This window comes from Salvelinus sp. IW2-2015, linkage group LG4q.1:29 (assembly GCF_002910315.2).
Source record: "Salvelinus sp. IW2-2015 linkage group LG4q.1:29, ASM291031v2, whole genome shotgun sequence".
NCBI classification, from domain to species: domain Eukaryota; kingdom Metazoa; phylum Chordata; class Actinopteri; order Salmoniformes; family Salmonidae; genus Salvelinus; species Salvelinus sp. IW2-2015.
Window position 1 is genome coordinate 23,022,803 of NC_036842.1, and position 27,497 is coordinate 23,050,299.

The 27,497-nt window shown below is 44.0% G+C and overlaps 1 protein-coding gene across 2 annotated transcripts in view; it reads left to right on the forward strand.

The window, feature by feature from the left end:
• Window positions 1–27,497, forward strand: part of LOC111961679 (matrix metalloproteinase-17) — a 112,796-nt gene that overhangs the window by 50,939 nt on the left and 34,360 nt on the right. For both annotated transcript variants that reach the window (XM_070442413.1, XM_023984125.2), the window contains exons 2-3: window positions 2,308–2,440; window positions 11,246–11,381. In XM_070442413.1, the coding sequence (XP_070298514.1) occupies window positions 2,308–2,440; window positions 11,246–11,381 (269 nt within the window). The remainder of the gene's footprint in view (window positions 1–2,307; window positions 2,441–11,245; window positions 11,382–27,497) is intronic.

Genomic DNA, 27,497 nt, shown 5'->3' on the forward strand with positions numbered 1-27,497 from the left:
AGAGGAGGTCAGAACTCTCATTAGAGCCAAACATGATTAACTCTCTGGAGATGTATCTCTCTAGTCATCAGTGTTCGGTGTGAGTAGTGTGCCTTTACTGGAAACACACACACATATGCAAGCTCAAACACAGGGACGCACAAACACACACACTCATTGTGGGCCGCAGATACGAGATCAAACTGAGTTTATACTTTGGTTACCTGTTCATAGGCACCTTTTCCACACATACACCTACACACCAGGGTTTACGTTAGCTGGCAATAAATAAAAGCCGATAAATAAAACTGTTACCGGCCAAAATGACAGAGAAAAAAAATCCCATTGCAAAATAATGCTTTTTATTCATTGATGGAAATACATTTGATCGTCATGCTTATCAGTCTATAGGTTAATTAGTGGAATTAAATTGGCCTGTGTGTATTTTTGTTAGTCATCATGTAGCCTATCTTATTTATCCAACCTATGTTGAGTGGGATTTCTCCTGCAGCTCCTCAGCTGGTTGATGCTGGAGTAAAACATGTGCTTGTATAAGCCCATCCCAATTCTAAATGCAATCACGTGTTAAAACCTGTTTTGGTGCACGATTAAAAAGAGCTGGGCCTACTATTTTGATTTCTTAACTGGTAATTGAAGCACGCCTCCCATTCACCATTCAAGTGCAGGCAACAGGCTATCAGTTTGTCACCACCACTTTACAATGTAAGCTGAAGACAGTATGCATTTTGAAAACATAGGCCTACTTAATTGTTTGATACCTGAATGTTTTACTTCATATTATGAGACATATCTTACCTTGATTCAAAGTAGCTTATAGGCATATCCGACCATAGAAACATGGAGGCAATTAATTTATAAAGACTTCATAGGCGGTGAGTGAATTTGGGGAAGTTTGGGGAAGCTTACAATTTATCCTAACATTACTACCGATCTAAATGCCAGTTATGATTTTCATATGCGCATTTTCGTCGAACATTTTGATTTCAATAATAACGTTTTAGTTTCTCAAAATCATTGTCACATGATTAATCATAAAAATCTGAATTAAAATTGTAAAAATTGAAAAGTTCAAATTCAACTAATGCGAGAGCACCAGGCTCTACCATATGGACACATTGATACACTGTGATCCATTGGCTGCTAAAGAAATGAGTGCATGGAACTCAGCATGTGGACTATAACTTCCATTGTCATCTAAGTCAAAATACATAAAGCAGACAAATAAAAACAGTAGAAAATATAATAAATTCACGTTCTTTAAATTGCATTAATCTCTCTACTCAGCCTTTCTATATATCTTGACTTGAGCTACTCTTTATTTAAATTCCCCATTACATATATTTACTACTTGTGATATATGTAATGGGGAATTGATTTTAAAAAACTATCAAAGGGCAAACCATTCACACAATGAAACAGTGAATGTGCAAGAATTAGCGGTAGACAGCTGAGCCATTCTGGAGAGAGACTTGCCTATATCTTTGCCACACACCCCTCCCCTTCTTTTGTCTGAATTTTGAATTATACTCAAGACACTATCTTCACACTTATTTTAAATGCTTTTAACTAACAGACCTAACTTAATAATCAGCTAGGCCTATTGCCACGCGTTCTGTCCAAATTGCAGGCTTCCCAAATAGGCATACAGTAGGCCTACAAGCTGGTGATTTGAAACAATCGATAGCTAGAAATTATCCTCGATTCCTCTGTGGCTAAGTCATGCTTTCTGGTGAAGTATTTTGATGATTGATGATGATTTTTTTTTTTTTCTGTATAGGCCGGAGTAATTATATTATTTTGGCAAATTTATTTCAATTGACTTCCCCAGCCTATTTGAAGTGCCACCTATGCAAGACTTCCTCATATGCCATTTCTCTCCTGTGCTTTTGGTTTTCATATCAACTTTCCTTCGTTGTCCAGAAGCCAAAGGCATAATCCTAGTCATATTAGCAACCGATCCTAGTTTTAGCATCTTTTGTTCCCCCTCTTTCTAAGTTTCTAACAGAGATTTTCATTTTGGTCAAATATGAAACTGCTCTCATCAGTTTTCCTGCGAATTGCATTCTGGCAAATGTTTGAAAATTATGTTTTATTGTCCGCTTCATTACAGGAGTGGAATGTTCTGTTAAGATGAATTACCATAATTTAAATGTGATTTCTGTCATTCTGAGCACCGTGGGTGGACGGCACCACAACAGAAACCCTGCAACACACATAAACACATTCTAACAAACACCAATTGCATTCATAAAAACACTCACAGGAATGATTGGAATGGCTTTTAACACTTCCTGTTGTCTCTTCCAGGATTGGCTGAGTAAGTATGGGTACCTCCCGCCCCCTGACCCAGTGACTGGACAGCTCCAGACCAAGGAGGCCCTGACCAAAGCCATCAAAGCCATGCAGAAGTTTGGAGGACTGGAGGAGACTGGGGTGCTAGGTGTGTGTGTGTGTGTGTGTGTGTGTGTGTGTGTGTGTGTGTGTGTGTGTGTGTGTGTGTGTGTGATGGTGTCGCTGTCGTGTGTCACAGTGTGCTGTGTCGTGCTCGCCTCGCTCAGCTCGCTATCAGATCGTGATGTGTTGTTCGCGCACAAGTGATGTGTGGGTTGGCGCGTGTGTGTGTGTGTGTGCTGTCGGTCTGTGCGTGCTGTGTGTGTGTGTGGTGTGTGTGTGTGTGTGGCGCGGGTGTGTGTGCGTGTGTGTGGTGTGTGTGTGTTGTGTGTGTAGGCTTGGGCGATATACCATATACCGGGGTTTTTTGGGGGGGTTGCGTGCTACGCAACTGCTTATAAGTTAAGTATAACTGTAAGAAATCTAAGATGTGTCAAATAAGTTATATCCTGCTCATAGCTCCAGCCTTGCATTTGGTTTCCTAACTTGCTAGATAAGTGGCTAGGTGTCAAGATCAAAGTTCTTGGTTACAGCAGTGCCATTCAATCCCTTCGAGATCAAGATCACTGTTGCCTAAATAGATTCATTTTTTATAGTGCCCCTTGTGTGCACATTCTGAAATACCGTATAACCCAGAATGGTACAGAAACGGTATGACGGATATCACCAAACCAATGTTCCCTCAAATAAATTTGCCACTGAGCAAATTGCAGGTCTGCTGAGCCCAAACTTGAACATTGTGAAATTTCTGTTCAACTTCCGCCGACACGTTTACTGTGAACACTGAGGCTGTACTCGCTTTAAGTTACAGTATTAACAGTGGCCATGTAGGCTATTGTGGCTATTTGATCATAATGTAGGCCTACCAAAGTGGCCTACCATCAAAAACAATGGAGAAAATGCATCCCATCATTTTTTATTATGTAAATAGATGTTTTTTTGTTGTTGTTTTTTTTACCTTTATTTATACAGGTTTTTTCTCATTGAGATAATATCTCTTTTCCAAGAGAGACCTGGTCCAATAGCAGCAGGGGGAACAACGTTTCAGACAAAACAACTTACATACACTAACACAACATTAAACAAAACTATAAACACACATACAGTATAACAATTACATATTACATTAAAAACACAAACATCTTGACTAAAAACAGCTGGCCTAAAAACAATTACACTCTTCTATGATATATACATCGATCAAGTGTTTAAACTCCACCAACGAAACTAGATCATCACATTTTAAAATGTTCAGGAGAGAATTCCAGGACCACTGTGCTAAAACTATTTCTACCATGACCTGTTCTAATTTTTGGTACTGTTAGAAGCAAATCAGAATGGGACCGTAATTGATATTTATTTACTGACCTGACTAAAAAAGAACAGAGATAAAATGGCATTTTACCCAATATGGCCTTATAAATCAGTGTATACCAGTGTTTAAGCCTATGCAAGGTCAATGACGACCAGCCAACAGCGCTATAGAGATCACAATGATGTGTTAGACGTTTCTGATTTGTAATGAACCTGAGGGCTGCATGATACACTGAATCAAGTGCTCTCAGGGTAGTGGCTGAGGCCTGCATATATATAACATCACTCAAATCTAAAACCGACAGTAATGTACATCGTACCAGCTCCTTCCTGGCCTCAAAAGAAAAACAAGCCTTATTTTCAGCTTGAGCTTCCTTATCAAGTTCTCTACATGCACAGTGAAGCTCAGCTCATCATCAACCCACACCCAAATATGTGTACACTTTAACTTGCTCTATAGTATGTCCAGCCAATGTAGCAATGACATGATTAGTAACATGCCTGGCATTTGAAAATACCATGCATTTTGTTTTACCGAATTTAGAATCAGCTTTAAATCATACAGATTCTGTTGTATGATGTTAAATGCTCTTTGGGCATTTTCAAAAGCTAAAGATAAACTACTACCACTTGAATAAAGAACAGTATCATCTGCATAAAAATGAACATCGGCTGTTTCAATAAGATCCCCAATGTTGTTGATATACAAAATGAACAACAGTGGGCCCAAAATAGAACCTTGCGGAACACCTGAGCACACCTCTATGGACTCAGATTTACAACCATCCGCCATTCCACATTGTGTACGATTTGATAGGTAATTTATAAACCAATCTAGAGCATGACCAGTAATTCCACAACATTTTAACCTTTGCACTAACACAGCATGGTCCACGGTGTCAAAAGACTTCGACAAATCAATACAAACAGACACACAATGTAACTTCTTATCAAGAGCACAGTGGATGTCATTTAAAACCTTCAATGTTGCTGAAACAGTGCTGTGGCCAGACCTAAAACCTGATTGTATTCCATTTAAGATGTTGTTTTCTTGGAAGTAGGTCTTTAGCTGCCTACTAACTAAGTACTCCAGTACCTTTGACAGTACAGACAATTTTGATATGGGTCGAGAGTTGTGAAGTAGCGAAGGATCTCCACCTTTCACGAGGTGCAGTACAAAAGCAGATTTCCATTACTTGGGTTAAAGGTTAAAAATACATGTTAAGGGGGGAGCAATGATGTCTGTGGCTAGGTGTAGGAGGCGGGGGTCTAGTTCATCAGGGCCAGGGGATTTTTTTAAATCAATTTCTTTCAGGGCTTTACACACTTCTGAAAGAGAAGGATGAAAAGGAGAACCCGGTGAAGGAGTGCACAGGGCTGCCAGGTACATTTATAGGGGGCTCAATTATACCTTTGACCTTTTCAAATAAACTACCTGCATCTAAAAAATGCTGGTTCAAGGCTTTCAGAATGGAGGTTCTCTCAGTTACTATCTGTGTGTCGACCAACAATTGTTTAGGAAGCTGTGTATCTTTTCTGCACTCCAAATCTTTCACTACTTGTCAAAATTTGGATGGATTATTTACATTTTGTGAAGTAGATTTCAGGTAGTGGTCTGCTTTCAATTTACGGATCATAGCCACACCCATATTTCGAAGACGTTTATAAGCCATCCAATCATCTGCCAAACCAGTCCCTCTTGCTTTAGCCCACATAGCATTTCGTTCCCTTATGATTTTAGTAAGTTCCTTAGTAAACCAAGGGTTCTCTCTGCCCTTAATCCTGAATTTTTTAAAAGGGGCATGCCTATTGCATACATCCTGGAATGTATTGTGGAAGTAAGAAAAGGCTAGTTCGACATCAGGGATTCATTCCATTCTATTCCATTCAATGCTAGATACATCGTGTAAAAAAACTTAAATATCAAACCGCTTCCAGTTTCTTTTCGTAATAACACGTGGAGATTTCATAGGAATTTTACCATCTCTCACACAGGCAATAGCACAGTGATCACTTACAGTGGGGCAAAAAAGTATTTAGTCAGCCACCAATTGTGCAAGTTCTCCCACTTAAAAAGATGAGAGAGGCCTGTAATTTTCATCATAGGTACACTTCAACTATGACAGACAAAATGAGGAAAGAAAATCCAGAAAATCACATTGTAGGATTTTTTATGAATTTATTTGCAAATTATGGTGGAAAATAAGTATTTGGTCACCTACAAACAAGCAAGATTTCTGGCTCTCACAGACCTGTAACTTCTTCTTTAAAAGGCTCCTCTGTCCTCCACTCGTTACCTGTATTAATGGCACCTGTTTGAACTTGTTATCAGTATAAAAGACACCTGTCCACAACCTCAAACAGTCAGCACTCTCCAACTCAGCTATGGCCAGACCAAAGAGCTGTCAAAGGACACCAGAAACAAAATTGTAGCTGCACCAGGCTGGGAAGACTGAATCTGCAATAGGTAAGCAGCTTGGTTTGAAGAAATCCACTGTGGGAGCAATTATTAGGAAATGGAAGACATACAAGACCACTGATAATCTCCCTCGATCTGGGGCTCCACGCAAGATCTCACCCCGTGGGGTCAAAATGATCACAAGAACGGTGAGCAAAAATCCCAGAACCACACGGGGGGACCTAGTGAATGACCTGCAGAGAGCTGGGACCGTAACAAAGCCTACCATCAGTAACACACTACGCCGCCAGGGACTCAAATCCTGCAGTGCCAGACGTGTCCCCTGCTTAAGCCAGTACATGTCCAGGCCCGTCTGAAGTTTGCTAGAGAGCATTTGGATGATCCAGAAGAAGATTGGAGAATGTCATATGGTCAGATGAACCAAAAATAGAACTTTTTGGTAAAAACTCAACTCGTCGTGTTTGGAGGACAAAGAATGCTGAGTTGCATCCAAAGAACACCATACCTACTGTGAAGCATGGGGGTGGAAACATCATGCTTTGGGGCTGTTTTTCTGCAAAGGGACCAGGACGACTGATCCGTGTAAAGGAAAGAATGAATGGGGCCATGTATCGTGAGATTTTGAGTGAAAACCTCCTTCCATCAGCAAGGGCATTGAAGATGAACGTGGCTGGGTCTTTCAGCATGACAATGATCCCAAACACACCGCCCAGGCAACGAAGGAGTGGCTTCGTAAGAAGCATTTCAAGGTCTTGGAGTGGCCTAGCCAGTTCCAGATCTCAACCCCATAGAAAATCTTTGGAGGGAGTTGAAAGTCCGTGTTGCCCAGCAACAGCCCCAAAACATCACTGCTCTTGAGGAGATCTGCATGGAGGAATGGGCCAAAATACCAGCAACAGTGTGTGAAAACCTTGTGAAGACTTACAGAAAACGTTTGACCTCTGTCATTGCCAACAAAGGGTATATAACAAAGTATTGAGATAAACCTTTGTTATTGACCAAATACTTATTTTCACCATAATTTGCAAATAAATTCATAAAAAATCCTACAATGTGATTTTCTGGATTTTTTTCCCTCATTTTGTCTGTCATAGTTGAAGTGTACCTATGACGAAAATTACTCATCTTTTTAAGTGGGAGAACTTGCACAATTGGTGGCTGACTAAATACTTTTTTGCCCCACTCTATGTCACTTATGTTCATTCATCATTCAGCCTACAGTAGCAGCCAATGTGTGGTGTTCAATGTAGGCCTACATTCTATGAAACGTTTGGAAAAAAACATGCAGGGCTTGACATTAACCTCTTTATCCACTTGTCCTTCAGACAAGGAGGTGACTGAAAATGTTGTTGTGTTGTTTGATGCAAGAAACTACTTTACAAAATAAAATGCATTATTATTTGTGTCATACCATTATTACAGAGAATCAGACAAATTATGCAACCCTCTGCCTATTGCTACTTAGCTTACTTAGCCTGATTCAAAATACAACATTGCCCCTTGAAGACACAAAAAGCTCTTTATCTGACTCGTTTTTCAAAGGTGTCTAAAAATGTATAGGTTTTGTGCTCTTGTAGGAAGCAATCACTACCTAATTGCTGACTACAAATTATCTATAACTGGGATACTTACTAACTAGTAAAGGATATGAACAAAATGTGCACACGTGGCTACATGCAGCTCTCGCTTTGATCTCAAAACAAGCGCATCTACTCACGACCGCTCATGCTGTAAACACAGTCCAGTTCAAAGTAAATTTCACAGATCCATATATGGCAATGGTCTATTTGCATATAGCCCTACTGCAGCTCTGATTGTTTATGCCGCACTGATTTGTTTAGAGTATGGGCTGAGTAGTGCGTGTCAATGCAATAGAATCCAACTCCGATGCGTTCTGCCGACAATAAAATCTCTTGCATAGTTCAATTTGTTTTGGTATGTTGCATTGAAAGTGGCTAATATTGCACAGATTCGATCACAATTGTCACAGTAAAGGGAAACGTTAATAGTGCTAACAGGGAAAGCTCTTGGACAGTGGGCACCAACCTTTTCTGAGTCAAAATGCAAGCCGAGACCTGCTGCTCAGATTTTTTTTTTTTACATGGCTTAAAAAGCGTAAACCTGTGCAACATTAACCAATTAAAAACAGTACTGTAACAATGAGGTTTGTGCAGTAAGCTATAGGCCCAATACATTATCACCGCATGTTGACTTTGCTTGAATTTCCCTGCCAATGCACTGTAGTTCGGGAGATTTTTTTAAATTATATAAAAAAATGTGAGGTAGGCTATATGATCACGCCGATAATAGATCCTTTGTAGCATTACTTGTGAAGCACAGCTGAGTGAGCATACATTTAAATCATTTGCTTTTCATTTTTATTTTACTGGGCTGATGGTGCCTGCATCTGATGGTCAGTCTCAGAGGAAGGAGAGAGCAGCAGACTCTCAACATCCCTTCGCTCTCCTTTTCCTCCACTGACAATGACCAAAAAGGAACACTGTCTTCCAGATGATGGCGAAACTCAAATCGCACCGCATTAAATTTTCCGATGACACAACAGTGGTAGGCCTGATCACCGACAACAACGAGACAGCCTATAGGGAGAAGGTCAGAGACCTGGCCGTGTGGTGCCAGGACAACAACCTCTCCCTCAACATGATCAAGACAAAGGAGATGATTGTGGACTACAGGAAAAAGAGGACCGAGCACACCCCTATTCTCATCGACCGGGCTGCAGTGGAGCAGGTTGAGAGCTTCAAGTTCCATCACCAACAAACTAACATAGTCCAAGCACACCATGACAGTCGTGAAACGGGCACGACAAAACCTATTCCCCCTCAGGAGACTGAAAAGATTTGGCATGGGTCCTCAGATCTTCAAAAGGTTCTACAGCTGCACCATCGAGAGCATCCTGACTGGTTGCGTCACTGCCTGGTATGGCAACTGCTCGGCCTCCGACAGCAAGGCACTACAGAGGATAGTGCGAACAGCCCAGTACATCACTGGGGCCAAGCTTCCTGCCATCCAGGACCTCTATACCAGGGGGTGTCAGAGGAAGGTCCTAAAAATTGTCAAAGACTCCAGCCACCCTAGTCATAGACTGTTCTCTCTGCTACCACACGGCAAGCAGTACCGGAGCGCCAAGTCTAGGTCCAAGAGGCTTCTAAACAGCTTCTATCCCCAAGCCATAAGACTCATGAACATCTCGTCAAATGGCTACCCAGACTATTTGCATTACACCCCCCTCTCCACACCACTGCCACTCTCTGTTGTCATCTATGCATTGACACTTTAATTAACTCTACCTACATGTACATACTACCTCAACTAACTGGTGCCCCCGCACATTAACGCTGTACCGGCACCCCCCTGTATATATTGTTATTTTTTACTGCTGCTCTTTAACTACGTGTTACTTTTCTCTTATTCTTATCCATATTTTTTTCAAACTGCACTGTTTGTTAGGGGCTCATAAGTAAGCATTTCACTGTAATTTGTATTTGTTGTATTTGGCGCATGTGACTAATGAAATTTGATTTGATTTGATTATTTCTGCCTCATGGACAAATTCATGTTGTTACTCTATTAACTTATTATGGCTGCAGGGGCAGTATTGAGTAGCTTGAATGAAAGATCCAAAGAGGTGCCCAGAGTAAACAGCCTGCTCCTCAGTCATAGTTGCTAATATATGCATATTATTATTAGTATTGGATAGAAAACACTCTGAAGTTTCTAAAACTGTTTGAATTATGTCTGTGAGTATAACAGAACTCATATGGCAGGCAAAAACCTGAGAAAAAATCCAAACAGGAAGTGGAAATTCTGAGGCTGGTCGATTTTCAACCAAGATCCCATTGAAATCACAGCGAGATATGGATGAGTTTGCACTTCCTACGGCTTCCACTAGATGTCAACAGTCTGTAGAACCTTGTCTGATTCCTCTACTGTGAAGGGGGGCCGAATGAGAGGGGAATTAGTCAGGTCTGCCATGACCTGACCATGCTTTCACCATGCGCGTTGACATGAGAGGGAGCTCTGTTCCATCGCTCATCTGAAGTCAATGTAATTCTCCAGTTGGAACGTTATTCAAGATTTATGTTAAAAACATTCTAAAGATTGGTTCAATACATCGTTTGACATGTTTCTACGGACTGTTACGGAACTTTTGGACATTTCGTCAGGTTTTAGTGAACGCGCTTCCCTGACGTTGGATGTGTTTACCAAACACGCTACAAAAATAGCTATTTGAACATAAATGATGGACATCACCGAAAAAAACGAAGTCCTGAGAGTGCATTCCGGGAGTGCATGAATGAAATATGAAATATTGAAATATTCCTCGATATTAAAAAAGACCCAAGCCACTAATAATAACACCAACGTATGCCTGTAGACACACGTTCCTACTCATTCATTACTGCTGCAGTGCTTGTTGTAGCACTGAGTGGAAATAGGAAAAACGCACATTTTATGGCTCATAAAAGTGTTGAATACAAAGTGTTGACAGTGCTGAGTAAGAACTGAAACATGAACTCACATCTCTTTGCTGTATTCGTTGACAGTCTCTCTCTAGTCATGGTTCTAAACGTGTTGAAATCTCACAGCATTAACTTTGCTGCAGCTTTCTTTTATGCCTGCTACGTTACTGCAGACACAGTCATCTGAGCCACCCGATTGGCCAGCGGTAAGCTTATAGTGCACCTAATTTACTCTCTGGGCCCACCGGGAAGGCAGTATAACAGAACTCATATGGCAGGCAAAAACCTACCTTCAGACACATGAAATGGTTCAAAATGGAAACTGTTCACCTGTTCACAGGGCAACTGAATCGGGTGCACCTACCGCCAATAGGTTTTTTCGCAAAAATGTTTGGCGATCGACTAGGAATGCCTTGGAGATAGGTTGGTGACCACTGCTCTAGAATCTCGTACTTCTGTCTGTGGGCTGATATTTCTGCCAACCCTAGTGTGTGTGTGTGTGTGTGTGTGTTGAACACATTGTCTTTGCCTTTGTTGTTTTCGTTCTGCTAAAACAATATAAGAAATGTAATGGATGGACATGCTCACTAGTTTATGACTCTATATGAATGTGTACATCTGTTTCTGTTCCCCTGATCAGACAAAGCTACCCTGGGCCTGATGAAGACCCCGAGGTGTTCTCTCCCAGACCTGTCTGAGACGGAGGTGATGGTGGGCCGCAGGAGACGAGCTCTGGTCGCCCAGAACAAGTGGAGCAAGAGACACCTCTCCTGGAGGTATAGTCCCTGTCACAGTTTCTGTGTTATTTGATTGTTGTTTCCTTAGATTACCGCTGGAGGGCACCCTTACCCTGTTTTCTAGTTTCCAGGATATCCTGATTATTACTTTTTAGATTCACCTGTGTTTAATTACCTTCTCTGTTCACCTGGTTGCCTTGTTTCTGTTAATACTCTAAGTAAAAGTTCTGGATTTACCCTTACCTCTGCTTGCTGTGTTTCTCTGCGCCTGGGTTCAAGTTCGTACTAGCATTATTGTTACAGTAGACCAAAGCCTACAATGGACTCATCAGAGATTTCTCAGTCGTCCGAGGAACATTCCAAACTCCACTATTTATGGTCGGCTCTCACACACCATGGGACTGTGATTGGTCGCCATGAGGCACGGCTGCAGACATTGTAGGAGGATTTAAGAACTCTTGTGTCCGCTCTGCAGACAGGACAGACGGGAGCAACTGCTGCTGCATCTGTGGCTGTTCCTAATCCTCCACTCCCTACCAGCTCAGCATCTTCCTACCTTCAGGAGACTCATCTCCTGGCACCGGAGCGCTATGAGGGGCATCCTGGGAGGTTTTGTGGGTTCCTGCTCCAATGCTCGCTGGCCTTCGAGCTGCAGGCATCAACGTTTCCGACCGAGCGTTCCAGAGTGGCATACGTTATCTCCTTGCTCTCAGGACGGGGTCTGGCCTGGGCCACAGCCATATGGGAGCAGCAATCAGACATTTGTTTTAATTGGCAAAGCTTCACCCAGGAGATGAAGAGGGTTTTTGATCACCCCATCAGTGGCAGGAACACTGCTCAAAGACTCATTGCGCTTCGGCAGGGCAGCCGGAGCGTAGCTGATTACGCCATTGACTTTCGGACGCTCACCGCTGAGAGTGGTTTGAATACAGAGGCACTTCACTCAGCCTTTCTGAACGGACTCAGCGAGGTTCTCAAGGATGAACTGGCTTCCCGGGACAACCCTGACACTCTGGATGAGCTTATCGTTCTGGCCATCGGGATTGACAACCGACTTCGGGAACGTCGTCGTGAGAGGACGGATGGGCTCCGAGTTGTTTCCAGTGTATCGGGTTCCGCTGAGGGAGTCAATTCTTTGTTTGTTCCACTGCCTTATCCGCTTGTCCTGTACCCCATCAGAGTTCTCAATTAGGCTATGGGTTTCCTTCATATCCTTCAGAGGAGCCGATGCAATTGGGAATCACCAGACTTTCCGCTCTGGAGATAAGGCGCAGGATTAACGAGCAACGTTGTCTTTACTGTGGACAGTCTGGACATTTCCGTGCCTCCTGTCCTGAGCTGACGGGAAACGGGATGACTCGTCAGTAGACGGGAGAATACTGGCGAGTCAGATACAGTCTCCAGCTGCCGACACGGTACGCACCTTGCTTCCAGCCAACCTGCGGTGGGACAATGGGCAGTTGGACTCTGGGGCTACCGGCTGTTTTCTGGATCACACATTAGCTCGCCAACAGGAGCTGCCTCCCACTAAGCTGGACATTCCGTTGTCGGTCACTGCGCTGGATGGTCAACCCCTAGGGTCTGGGAAGGTGAAGCAGCTCACCATGCCATTTCAGCTACGAGTTCTGGATTATCATGTGGAGTTTATCCAGTTAAATTTGGTGCACTCTCCTGAGCTTCCCCTGGTTCTTGGACATCCGTGGCTTTCTATCCATAATCCTCAAATTGACTGGCCCTCGGGAAGAGTTATGGGATGGAATCCTTCATGCCAGTCCACCTGCCAGCAACTCTCTCCACATCTTTCCGTCCCTGCTCGTCTGGAGGCTTCTGAATCTCCTGTTCCCCCGACTGGGAATGACAAGCCTGATCTTTCCTCGGGATTACTGGGATCTGTGTCAGGTCTTCAGCAAACAAAGGGCCAGTGAACTGCTTCCTCACAGATCCTACGATTGTGCCATCGACCTCCTGCCCGGCACCACTCCTCCGAGAGGAGGGCTGTAATTCTCTCTCAGGTCCAGAGACTGTTTAAATAACATTACCATCAAGAACCGTTGCTCTCTTCCTCTTATGTTGTCAGCCTATGAGAGACTCCAGGGAGCTATGGTTTTCTCAAAATTGGATTTACAGAACGTGTACAATCTGGTGCGCATCAGACAGGGAGACAAGTTGAAGACAGCGTTCAACACCCCAAATGGACATTATGAGTACCGTGTCATGCTGTTTGGACTTACAAATGCCCCAGACGTTTTCCAGGCCCTGTTTAATGATGTGCTGCACGACTGCCTTCATCAGTTCGTGTTTGTGTACCTGGATGACATCCTCATCTTCTCCAGGTCCATGGTTGAACACATCCAACATGTTCGCCGTGTTCTTCAAGGACTCCTCTCATCACTTGTTCGTGAAGGCCGAAAGTGTGAGTTTCACGTTCCTCAGATCTCCTTCCTGGGGTACATCGTGTCTCAGGGCTGTGTACGGATGGACTCCCAAAAGGTAGAAGCAATGGTCAACTGGCCGCGACCCAGCACAGTCAAGCAAGTCCAACGTTTTTTGGGTTTTGCTCATTTCTACCGGAGATTTGTGAGAGACTTTAGTTCGGTGGCTGCGCCATTGACAGCGCTCACAAAGGGCTCGGCTGGGCATGTAAGCTGGACCCCTGCTGCTGAGAAGGCGTTCCAGGGCCTGAAACGTCAGTTTTCTTCTGCACCCATTCTAGTTCATGCAGATCCTTCTCTTCCCTGGGTGGAGTACGCACACAGCACTCTCCAGTGTTCCTCCAATGGCCTGTCACCATTCCAGGTTTTGTACGGATACCAGCCTCCTCTGTTTCCACATCAGGAGATTGAAGTGGCGGTTCCATCCGCTCAACATCTCTCGTTGCCGCCGGACCTGGAAGAAGGCTCGGTCAGCGTTCCTGAGGTCCTCAACTCGGGTTCAACGTCAGGCCAACCGTCATCGCCGTTCGAGTCCTCTCCTGCGTCTACTAGGGATCTGCGTCTGCGCGTGGAATCAAGGAAGTTGGCACCCAGGTATGTTGGGCTATTCACGGTTCTACGGCGCATTAATCCAGTGGCCTATCGTCCTCGTCTTCCCCGGTCCATGAGGGTTCATCCCATCTTCCACATCTCCAGACTCAAACCTGTGGTGTTCAGTCTTCTGGTTCAGGCCACTCGGCCTCCACCTCCACCTCACATGATAGCGGGACAGCAAGCCTACACCGTGCGACGCATCCTCTCCAGTCGCCAGTTCTGATGTTGGACTCAGTATCTCGTGGACTGGGAAGGTTCCGGTTCTGAGGAGCGATCCTGGGTTCCGGCTTGGGACATTCTGGACCCCGGACTTATTCGGGGTTTCCGTCGACGTTCAACTACCCCTGGTGGAATGTCAGGAGCCGTTCCTTGTGGGAGGGGTCCTGTCACAGTTTCTGTGTTATTTGATTGTTGTTTCCTTAGGTTACCGCTGGAGTGCACCCTTAACCTGTTTTCTATTTTCCTGGTTACCCTGATTATTACTTTTTGGATTCACTTGTGTTTAATTACCTTCTCTGTTCACCTGGTTGGCCTGCATCTTTGCTTAGGTCTCATGCTTTATTACTGTGTTCTTGTGTGGTTGCCTTGTTTCTGTTAAGACTCTAAATAAAAGTTCTGGATTTACCCTTACCTCTGCTTGCTGTGTTTCTCTGTGCCTGGGGTCGAGTTCGTACTAGCATTATTGTTACAGTACCTCTACGATAGACTAAACACACAATACAACATCAGTCTGTTCTATCAATGTGAAGCTGACTGGGGATGGAGATGTAGGGTGGACATGGTATGGTAGAGAGTACAGTACTAGGATGGTATAGAACATATACATACCTGCTTTGCATACAGATGTAGGATCTTAGTGTGTTCACTCGTTTGTTACTGAGAATTTTCGGGCACTACAGGAAATGCAAACTTGTAGTTAATTCAAGGTTTAAAAAGGCTTCTAAAGTCTGTAATTTACACTTTAAAATGTCAGACTTGATTTGCAAAAAAAATCTATTAATTATAATCTACATAATAATTCACATTTCCTGTTGCTGCAGGGTTATTTTCCTGCTGTAGCAAACTGGCTCAAGATCCTACATCTGTAATACAGTCTAGTCCATGGCTGATGATGCACATGATTTTGAGAAATGTGTATTGGATATCAGGGAGGATGTGGGTTGGATGTGTGGGGTTACTTTAAAAAATGGGTGAAACATTGCACGAACACCTGCATGTGGACCTCTGTGCTTGGATGTGTGTTCAGGCCAGGGTCATGGGGAGGGGAGGATGATACCATTACTAGATTGCGTGGTAATGGACAATTGGACAGTTAATTAGCCAATGAGTTGAGTCATAGGGTCATGGAAGGGGTCATCAATGGGTTAACAATGGGTTGACAGCAGCTCGTAACATCTGTCCAAGATGTACCTCAACCCAAACATAGGGTTAGTAAAGAGAAGGGGAGTAGGTCTGCCTTTATGGTGATATAAGCATGCTCTGAAGCTTAACCAGCAAGAGCAGGAGGTAGATTGGATACTGAGCTGCTGTAAGCTGGTTTGTGTGTGTGTGTGTGTGTGTGTGTGTGTGTGTGTGTGTGTGTGTGTGTGTGTGTGTGGTGTGTTGTGTGTGTTGTGTGTGTGTGTGTGTGTGTGTGTGTGTGTGTGTGTGTGTGTGTGTGTGTGTGTATTAGAGAGCTGAGAGAGATGGATGGTAATGTTGCTGACAGCTACATGCCTTTATCCTCTCTCACTCGCACACATACTCACTCACACACACACACACTCTCTCTCTCTTGCTCTCTCGCCTGCGTTTTAGTGCCAATCATATGCCTTGCTCCTGTCTGCTTGCTCCTGCTCTCCTCTCACCTGTACTGTCTGTCTGTCGAGACCAGGGAGAGTGTGTTTTTATACACACTAGTACTGATCTGTACTGTACAAGAGTCCTGAGGACACTGGATGCAGAGCTGGACTTTTCCTTCCCACGTTTGTTGGTTTGGGCTGTAGAGCTCAGAGAGGAAGTATATATTTTCTATGCTTCTTTACCTGGGGGGGTTGCATTGTAAAGTAGCACCCATTGATTATCTATTGACTTATATCCAGTCTGGCCTCGCTGCATGGTGCAAATGAAAGCATCCCAGAAAAGATATTGAATCCATGTACCCTTCTGGAGATAAGATTCTGGAGTAGAGCAGAGGGTCATGGGGCAGAGGCTTGGCTGGGAGTGTAGTGGGCAGAAATATTTTATATGTGTATGATATACAGTATATTATATACACATCACATGCAATTCGTAATAAGACTAAGCAATTAGCCTACTAAAATGTTTATCTGACTCTATAAAGATAATTAAAATAAACAAGCAATCATTAGGCAATGAGTTGATGTTCACTAGCAAGAATTGGTCTGAGAATTGTCTATATCATAGGCTAGATATTCAATTAATATTGTACAATGGATTCACATACAAGGTATAAAGCTTAAGTTACAAGGAATTAACAAGCATTACAAGGCATTATTCTAAGCATATACAGTACCAGTCAAAAGTTTGGACACACCTACTCATTCAAGGGATTTTCTTTATTTTTACTATTTTCTACATTGTAGAATAATAGTAAAGACATCAAATCTATGAAATAACACATATGGAATCATGTAGTAAACAAATCAAAATACATTTTATATTTGAGATTCTTCAAAATAGTCACCCTTTGCCTTGACGACAGCTTTCCCACATACAGTGGGGCAAAAAAGTATTTAGTCAGCCACCAATTGTGCAAGTTCTCCCACTTAAAAAGATGAGAGAGGCCTGTAATTTTCATCATAGGTACACTTCAACTATGACAGACAAAATGAGGGAAAAAAATCAGAAAATCACATTGTAGGATTTTTTATTAATTTATTAGCAAATTATGGTGGAAAATAAGTATTTGGTCAATAACAAAAGTTTATCTCAATACTTTGTTATATACCCTTTGTTGGCAATGACAGAGGTCAAACGTTTTCTGTAAGTCTTCACAAGGTTTTCACACACTGTTTCTGGTATTTTGGCCCATTCCTCCCATGCAGATCTCCTTTAAGAGCAGTGATGTTTTGGGGCTGTTGCTGGGCAACACGGCCTTTCAACTCCCTCCAAAGATTTCTATGGGTTGAGATCTGGAGACTGGCTAGGCCACTCCAGGACCTTGAAATGCTTCTTACGAAGCCACTCCTTCGTTGCCCGGGCGGTGTGTTTGGGATCATTGTCATGCTGAAAGACCCAGCCACGTTTCATCTTAAATGCCCTTGCTGATGGAAGGAGGTTTTCACTCAAAATCTCACGATACATGGCCCATTCATTCTTTCCTTTACACGGATCAGTCGTCCTGGTCCCTTTGCAGAAAAACAGCCCCAAAGCATGATGTTTCCACCCCATGCTTCACAGTAGGTATGGTGTTCTTTGGATGCAACTTAGCATTCTTTGTCCTCCAAACACGACGAGTTGAGTTTTACCAAAAGTTCTATTTTGGTTTCATCTGACCATATGACATTCTCCCAATCTTCTTCTGGATCATCCAATTGCTCTCTAGCAAACTTCAGACGGGTCTGGACATGTCCTGGCTTAGCAGGGGACACATCTGGCACTGCAGGATTTGAGTCCCTGGCGGCGTAGTGTGTTACTGATGGTAGGCTTTGTTACTTTGGTCCCAGCTCTCTGCAGGTCATTCATTAGGTCCCCGGTGTGGTTCTGGGATTTTTGCTCACCGTTCTTGTGATCATTTTGACCCACGGGGTGAGATCTTGCGTGGAGACCCAATTTGAGGGGGATTATCAGTGGTCTTATATGTCTTCCATTTCCTAATAATTGCTCCCACAGTTGATTTCTTCAAACCAAGCTGCTTACCTATGGCAGATCAGTCTTCCCAGCCTGGTGCAGGTCTACAATTTTGTTTCTGGTGTCCTTTGACAGCTCTTTGGTCTTGGCCATAGTGGAGTTTGGAGTGTGACTGTTTGAGGTTGTGGACAGGTGTCTTTTATACTGATAACAAGTTCAAACAGGTGCCATAATACAGGTAACGAGTGGAGGACAGAGGAGCCTCTTAAAGAAGAAGTTACAGGTCTGTGAGAAGCCAGAAATCTTGCTTGTTTGTAGGTGACCAAATACTTATTTTCCACCATAATTTGCAAATAAATTCATAAAAAATCCTACAATGTGATTTTCTGGATATTTTTTTCTCATTTTGTCTGTCATAGTTGAAGTGTACCTATGATGAAAATTACAGGCCTCTCTCATCTTTTTAAGTGGGAGAACTTGCACAATTGGTGGCTGACTAAATACTTTTTTGCCCCACTGTATGTGGGAAAGCTGTCGTCAAGGCAAAGGGTGACTATTTTGAAGAATCTCAAATATAAAATGTATTTTTTTTGTAACAAAACATTTTCTAAAAACCCGTTTTTGCTTTGTCATTATTGGGTATTGTGAGTAGATTGATGAGGGGAAAAAACAATTTAATCAATTTTATAATAATAGGCCAATTGATAGGCCAATTTCAGACCTGAATGGCGTAAGGATAAAGATTGATTGGCTGGTGAGAGCAGGGGTTGGTGGACCCAGCTGTTGGGACATGTACCCGTAACAGCCCCAGCATTAGTCAGACAGATGACACAGCCTCCTAATCACACTGTTAGCCCAGTTCATCACCCAGCAGACTGCCTCCTGCTCGTTAGCGGCTAGATTAATCACCTAAACAGATAGGTGGGGAAAGCAGAGCAGCCTCCCTCCCTCCTTATCTGTCTGTCTACTGCTCTAATTCACTTCCCAAAGGATCCTACTGGCTGGCTGGCTGTCTGGCTGGCTAGCTGTCTAGCTAACTGGCTGGCTGGGTTAACATGCTGCAGTGGAAGAAGGAGACACTCATGATAAGCATCAGTAACTCTGTCAACATGACCTTACTGTACCTTCTGATTCCTATCTGAACCGACATTCAATAAAATGAGTACAATGGGGCTGAGAATAAGCATGGATAAGAGTGATAGGTTAGACACAGTATAGGTTGTCCACAAGTGTCCAGCCAAGATAGGTGTTAGGGATACAGTATAGGAGAGGAGAGAGTATGTGAACCAAAGGACAGACCTAAAGAACCTAAGGAAGCCCCATCACATGAGCATTATACCATAGCTGGGTGATCCAATGATAAGGCTGTTTCCATAAAGAGATACCTATAACAAGGGGACACCACATGAATCCCTCCCCTCTCCCTGTGCTGCCATCATTAGAGCTGTGATTGACAGCTGAGATAGAGGAAGAGGGACCTCACTCCTGACAAATGATGGATTATTATCCTATTATTATCCTAAATCCCATAAATTCACAGATATGTAACTTTGTGATGAGCTTTTTTACCTCTCAGTTGTTATTCAGCCCAGTGTGTCAAAGTTGAAGAATAAAGGCACTGTTAAGTTCCTGTGTCAGCGGTCACTGAGGTGTGAGGATAATTCTTCAAATTTTCTCTTCGTCCTAGACAGTTTAGAAAATCAAATCAAATCAAAATGTTATTGGTCACGTACACGTGATTAGCCGATGTTATTGCGGGTGTAGCGAAATGCTTGTGCTTCTAGCTCCGACAGGGCAGTAATAGCTAACAAGTAATATATAACAAATTACACAACATATACCCAATACACATAAATCTAATTAGATATGAATTAAGACTATATACATATATGGATGAGCGATGTCAGAGCAGAACGGACTAAGATACAGTAGAATAGTATAGAATACACTATATACATATGAGATGAGTAATGCAAGACATGTAAACATTATTAGTGACTAAGATACCGTAGAATAGTATAGAATAAAGTATATACATATGAGATGAGTAATGCCAGATATGTAAACATTATTAAAGTGACTAGTGTTCCATTCCTTAAAGTAGCCAGTGATTTCTAGTCTTTACCTATAGGCAGCAGCCTCTAATGTGCTAGTGATGGCTGTTTAACAGTCTGATGGCCTTGAGATAGAAGCTGTTTTTCAGTCTCTCGGTCCCAGCTTTGATGCACCTGTACTGATTTCGCCTTCTGGATGATAGCGGGGTGAACAGACAATGGCTCGGGTGGTTGATGGCCTTGATGATCTTTTTGACCTTTCTGTGACATCGGATGCTGTAGGTGTCCTGGAGGGCTGGTAGATTGCCCCCGGTAATGCGTTGGGCAGACTGCACCACCCTCTGGAGAGCCTTGCGGTTGCGAGCAATGCAGTTGCTGTACCAGGCGGTGATACAGCCCGACAGGATGCTTTCAATTGTGCATCTGTAACATTTTGGGAGGGTTTTAGGTGGCAAGCCAAATTACTTTAGCCTCCTGAGGTTGAAGAGGCTCTGTTGCGCCTTCTTCACCACACTGTCTGTGTGGGTGGTCCATTTCAGTTTGTCAGTGATGTGTACGCCGAGGAACTTGAAGCTTTCCACCTTCTCCACTGCATCCTTTGCTGTTTCCTGAAGTCCACAATCATCTCCTTTGTTTTGTTGACATTGAGTGAGAGGTTGTTTTCCAGGCACTACACTCCCAGAGCCCTCACCTCCTCCCTGTAGGCTGTCTCGTCATCGTTGGTAATCAAGCCTACAACTGTTGTGTCGTCTGCAAACTTGATGAATGAGTTGGAGGAGTACAGGAGGGGGCTGAGCACACACCCTTGTAGGGCCCCTGTGTTGAGGATCAGCAGAGTGGAGGTGATGTTTCCTACCTTCACCACCTGGGGGCGGCCCATCAGGAAGTGCAGGACCCAGTTGCACAGGGCGGGGTCGAGACCCAGGGCCTTGAGCTTAATTATGAGCTTGGAGGGTACTATGTTGTTGAATGTTGAGCTGTAGTCAATTAACAGCATTCTTACATACTGTAGGTATTCCTCTTGTCCAGATGGGATAGGGCACTGTGCAGATTGATTACATCGTCTGTGGATCTATTGGGGCGGTAAGCAAATTGAAGTGGGTCTCGGGTAGCAGGTAAGGTAGTGATATGATCCTTGACTAGTCTCTCAAAGCACTTCACGATGACATAAGTGAGTGCTACGGGGCGATAGTCATTAAGTTCAGTTGCCTTTGCCTTCTTGGATACAGGAACAATTGCCATCTTGAAGCATGTGGGGACAGCAGACTGGGATAGGGAGAGATTGAATATGCCCGTAAACACACCAGCCAGCTGGTCTGTGCATGCTCTGAAGACGTGGCAAAGGAATGCCCACAGTTCTTGGTAGTGGGCCGAGTCGGTAGCACTGTGTTATCCTCAAAGCGTGTGAAGAATGTGTTTAGCCTGTAATGTGTTTAGCCTGTCCGGAAGCAAGACGTCGATCTCGGCGACGTGGCTGGTTTTCCTTTTGTAGTCTGTAATTGTCTGTAGTCCCTGCCACATATGTCTCGTGTCTGAGCCTTTGAATTGCGACTCCACTTTATCTCTATACTGACGTTTATCTTGTTTGATTGCCTTGCGGAGTGAATAACTACACTGTTTATATTCTTCCATATTCCCAGTCAGCTAGCCATGGTTAAATGCGGTGGTTCGCGCTTACAGTTTCGCGCGAATGCTACCATCTATCCACGGTTTCTGTTTAGGGTAGGTTTTAATAGTCACAGTTGATACTTGGTACATGTCCTATACACTTCCTTATAAACTCAGTCCCCGTATCCGTGTATGCGTCTAGATTATTTTCGCAAGCTACCCGGAACATATCCCAGTCCATGTGATCAAAACAAACCTGAAGTGTGGATTCCGATTGGTCAGACCAACGATGAATACTTCTAAACACGGGTACTTCCTGTTTGAGTTTCTGCCTATAGGAAGAGAGGAGCAAGATGGAGTCGTGGAGGGCGGGTGAGTGCCTTGTAAGCATTCCAGAAGTTTGAATAGCAATGGTCGAGAGTCTTAGCAGCGCGAGTAGTACAATCGATATGTTGATTGAACTTCAGCAGCCTAGTCCTCAGATTTACTTTGTTAAAATCCCCAGCTACAATAAATGCAGCCTGTGGTTTCCAGTTTGCATAAAGTCCAGTGAAGTTCTTTGAGTGCCGTCGTGGTATTGGCTTGAGGGGGGATGTAAACGGCCGTGTCAATGACGGAGGAGAATTCTCTTGGGAGACAATATGGTCGGCATTTGAATGGGAGGTATTCTAGGTCGGGTGAACAAAAGGACTTGAGTTCCTGTATGTTCCTAGAATTACACCATGAGTCGTTAATCATGAAACACACCCCTCCACCCTTCTGCTTCCCGGAGAGATATTTATTCCTGTCTGCGCGATGTACTGAGAATCCTGTTGGCTTTATCGACTCCGACAGAGTATCTCGAGAGAGCCATGTTTCCGTGAAACAAAGTATGTTACAGGCCCCGATGTCTCTCTGGAAAGAAATCCTTGCTCTAAGCTCATCAACTTTGTTATCTGACTGAACATTAGCGAGAAATATACTCGGAAGCGGTGGGTGGTGTGCGCAACTCCTAATTTGAACCAGCCTCTAGTGCCTCTCCTCCTCCAGTGATGTTTTGGGTCGGCCTCTGGAATAAGTGAAATTGCTCTGAGGAGAGTGAACAAAGGATCTGCTCCAGGGAAGTTGTATTCCTGGTCGTAATGCTGGTAGTCCTGGTGAGTTACCACTGCTCTAATATCCAATAGTTCTTCCCGGTTGTATGTAATGACACAAAACATTTCCTGAGCTAATGTAAAAATAGAGCAGAAAAAAACAAATTACTGCAAAGTTTCCTAAGAGCTAATCGTGATGCTGCCATTTCCGTTGTTCACCATCATACAGATGGATGCAGGTGTAAGGGGCAGGGGCAGTCCCCTTCAGAGGAACAAAGACAAGAGGACCTGTCTCATCAGGGCTGATAGAGACTCACACAGGGGTCTCTTTTAATTTAGGAAACTCTCTTTGGAGCTTGATGTGCGCGCACGTGTGTGTGTGTGTTGTGTGTGTGTGTGTGGTGTGTGTGTGTGTGTGTGTTTGTGTGTGTGTGTGTGTGTGGGTGTGTGTGTGTGTGTGTGTGTGTGTGTGTGTGTGGTGTGTGTGTGTGTGTGTGTGTGTGTGTTGTGTGCGCGCCTGCGCTGCCTGCCTGCCTGCCTGTGTGTGCATGTGTGTGAGCATGTGTCTGTCAGTAAAGAGAATCTATGTGTGTGTCAGTGGAGAGAGAAAAACAGCTTGTTTCAAATCGGGGCCAGGGAGTCATGGGAGGTGAATCCTGATGACAGATTTAAGTGGGAAAGAGAAAAATGACTTAGTTTCAGCACTCTTAATCTGAGTCATCAGACTATGGGAGAGGCAGTGCAGGAGCTGTGGCTGGACTTGCAAATTAAAAGTCAACATTTGAGTTGCGTTTGGAAGACTTCGGGGAGGCCGGCAGCCAGTGCTTACTGTATATCCATCTCCGGTCAGAGTCACGGACTGCTCATCCCTGTACGGACTACCTAATGGTCAGCCCTCAAAAAAGACTGCACTTAGTCATCCATCAAATGAAGGTGTTCATTGCTCAGAAATCCTGCCATGGACAAATTGAGAGGGATGGGGAAATGGCACAGGAAATAAGCTGCCGTTATCAGACCCTCTGTAGCTTATTGATGACCTAAGCGACCCTGAAAGCATTTGTACAGTGTTTCCTATCTAGTGTGTAGTAGGGCTGGGCGGTACACCATATTTTACTATATACTGGTATTGATGCACGGACCGGTTAGGGTTTTTACTTTACCTTCTATAACGGTATTTGAAGGTTTGGTTTCTTAAACTGGATAGGCCTTGTGTAAAGTAAATTTTTATAGTTTACTTCACCACTTAAGTCATCTCTCTCTGCTCTCTCTCCATGCCGCGTTACACACAGACCTAGCCCCGCCCCCGTCGCTCAAGGAGCGCATTTGTTGTTCTTCGACCACGAGACACTTGCGTTCAGTCTGCAGGGTCAATGCAGCACATGCAACAATGTTGATGACAACGATGCTGTTTTCACTTTGCTTCTAAATGTAAATTCACTAACGTTCTATAATTACACTATGCGTTTGTGTTTCTTATATCTGCAAACAGCTAGTTTGTCTTTTCTTAGAAAGTTGGGCCTAAATCTTGTTAGCCGCTAATGCGAAACGCTAGTTAGCTACCTGGCTAGCTAGCTATTAAATGTACTGAACCATAGCAAACGTAATTAGCTATACAGCCTAATAATGCCAGTGATGGTGTAAACATAAATCAACATGTTGTTAGTGCAACAGTATCTTCTAAATCAAAGAGGAATACGTGAAGCATGGATATGTTCGCTACATGAAGTAGCTAAGAGAAAACGTTCAATTCCTACCCTGTCATAATAACTCCTCCCTGGCATTTTAATTTGTTGTCATGTCGAACAACACTATTCTATTATAGAATTAGAATAATAATTATATTTCCATGATTCCTACAGTTCACCCAAGTGTTTTGCTCTAAATTGCAAGTAAATTCGCAATTGCAACATTTGGTTAAAAATAAGGCCTAGGTTGTTTGCCAATATCGTGCAACCCTACGTGGCAGTGTTGAAATGATCTCATATTAGTGCAGGCAATTGAGAAATATATTTTTTTAATAAAACAATCAGAATGGAGAAAGACTCATTGAAATCACTTAGAATGTATGTGTTGCAACTCTAGGGTCACTCATTACTCATGAAGCTTTTATTACCTTTATTATTAAAGAACAGAAAATACCATCAAATATCATCATTACATACCGTGATATGATATTTTGACCATATCGCCCAGCCCTAGTGTGCTTTAGCATTTAGATTCTGTTCTGGAGAATAATGCATGCATCTTGTGCATGCGTCTAATGCATGCGTGCGTGCATGCGGGTGGAGTGCGTGCGTGCATGCGGGTGGAGTACGTGCATGCATGCGGGTGGAGTGCGTGCGGGTGGAGTGCGTGCGGGTGGAGTGCGTGCGGGTGGAGTGTGTGTGTGCGGGTGGAGTGTGTGCATGCGGGTGGAGACTGCCGTGCGTGTGGGTGGAGTGCGTGAGTGCGGTGGAGTGCGTTGCGTACGGTGGAGTGTGTGATGCGGGTGGAGTGCGTGAGGCGGCTGGAGTGTGTCGTACGGGTGGAGTTGTGTTGAGTGCGGGGTGTGAGTGCGTGAGTGACGGGTGGGAGTGTGTGGTACGGGTGGAGTGGTGAGTGCGGGTGGAGTGTGAGTGCGGGTGGAGTGCGTGAGTGTGAGTGGAGTGTGTGTTGTGCGGATGGGGTGCGTGCGGGTGGCGTGCGTGCAGGTGGAGTAGGTGCTTGTGGAGTTTGTGCGTGCGGGTGGAGTAGTGCGTGCGGGTGGAGTGTGTGTGGAGTTTGTGTGCGGGTGGAAGTGTTGAGTGCGGGTGGAGTGCGTGCGTGTGGTGGGAGTGCGTACGTGTGGGTGGGTGCGTGCGTGCGGGTGGAGTGCCGTGCTTGCGGGTGGAGTGCGTGCTTGCGGGTGGAGTGCGTGTGGGTGGAGTGCTAATGTGGGTGGAGTGCGTGCGTGCGGTGGAGTGGGTGCGGGTGGAGTGCGTGCGTGCGTGCGGGTGGAGTGCGTGCGTGCGGGTGGAATGCTAGTGTAGTACACCCTCTTCCAAAATTCTACACACTGTAAAGTCCCTCAGTCAAACTACGCTCAGGTCAATTATCCCTTTGTGTGTATAACCTTATGTCTCCACAAGGATTTACATGCTCTCACCACACACACACACAAAACACCACCACCACACACACACACTAACACACACACACACACACACACACACACACACACACACACACACACACACACACACACACACACACACGGATAGCCTCCAGTTGCCATGCCCTGTCAGCACAGCCAATGATGTGACACCATAATGGTTCCAGACTCATCCAGGCTGGTGAAAGTGTCAGAGTCAGAGTCAGGGCCTGTGGTCGAAACAGCAGTCTGTCACACACAGAAAGGTTACCTCTGTCTGTCTTAAGTTTCTAAAGCATAGAAATAAAAAGTAATTGTAATTCTATGGTCTAAATTTCTCAAGGTTCTATCGTCTATTACTCACCTCCAAGAATTGGAAAATGTTTGTTTGTGCTGTTTGCTCTTGCTTTGTGCACTTGCATTGTGAATGTCAAATAAAGGTTTCACAATATTACTAAAGTATTTATTCATTAAAAGGTTTTTATCATACACACATTATGTTGGACTTCGCCAGCGGGTATAGAAATTCTCAGCGTAGCAATCATATTTCCTACTTAATGCTATTCCTAGACCGGCTCCAGGGCCATGATGGTCAATGTATTTTTAATGTACTTGCTCAGATAGCGGGTGTGAACACAGCCAATGTCATGGGATTCTAGAGCTCATCTGTGATGCAGGGGAGGCTGCCTCTGACCTTGGCTAGCAGGCTGCTATTACCCACCCTTCCACTACTCCCCACTCCCTGACTTCACTGCCCTCCCCGTCCCTGCATCAAAAGCTATTGAGCATGTGAACTATCTATGGGTTCCTTTAGCCATATACACTGAAGAAAAATATAAACGTAACATGTAAAATGTTGGTCCCATGTTTCATGAGCTGAAATAGAAAATCTGATATTTTCCAGATGCACAAAAAGCTTATTTCTCTCAAATTTGGTGCACAAATTTGTTCACATCCCTGTCAGTGATAATTTCTCCTTTACCAAGAGAATCCATCCACCTGACAGGTGTGGCATATCAAGAAGCTGATTAAACAGCATGATCATTACACAGGTGCACATTGTGCTGGGATCAATAAAAGGCAGTATAAAATGTGCAGTATTGTCACACAACACAATGCAACAGATTTGTTACATTTTGAGGGAGCATGCAATTGGCATGCTGACTGCAGGAATGTCCACCATAGCTGTTACCTGAGAATTATTCATTTCTCTACCATAAGCCACCTTCAACGTCATTTTAGAGAATTTGGCAGTACGTCCAACCTGCCTCACAACCGCAGACCACATGTAACCATGCCAGCTCAGGACTTCCACATCCGGCTTCTTCACCTGCGGGATCGTCTAAGACCAACGACCCGGACAGCTGATGAAACTGTGGGTTTGCACAACCAAAGAATTTCTGCACAAACTGTCAGAAACCGTCTCAGGGAAGCTCATCTGTGTGCTCGTCGACCTCACCAGGGTCTTGACCTGATTGCAGTTTGGCGTCGTG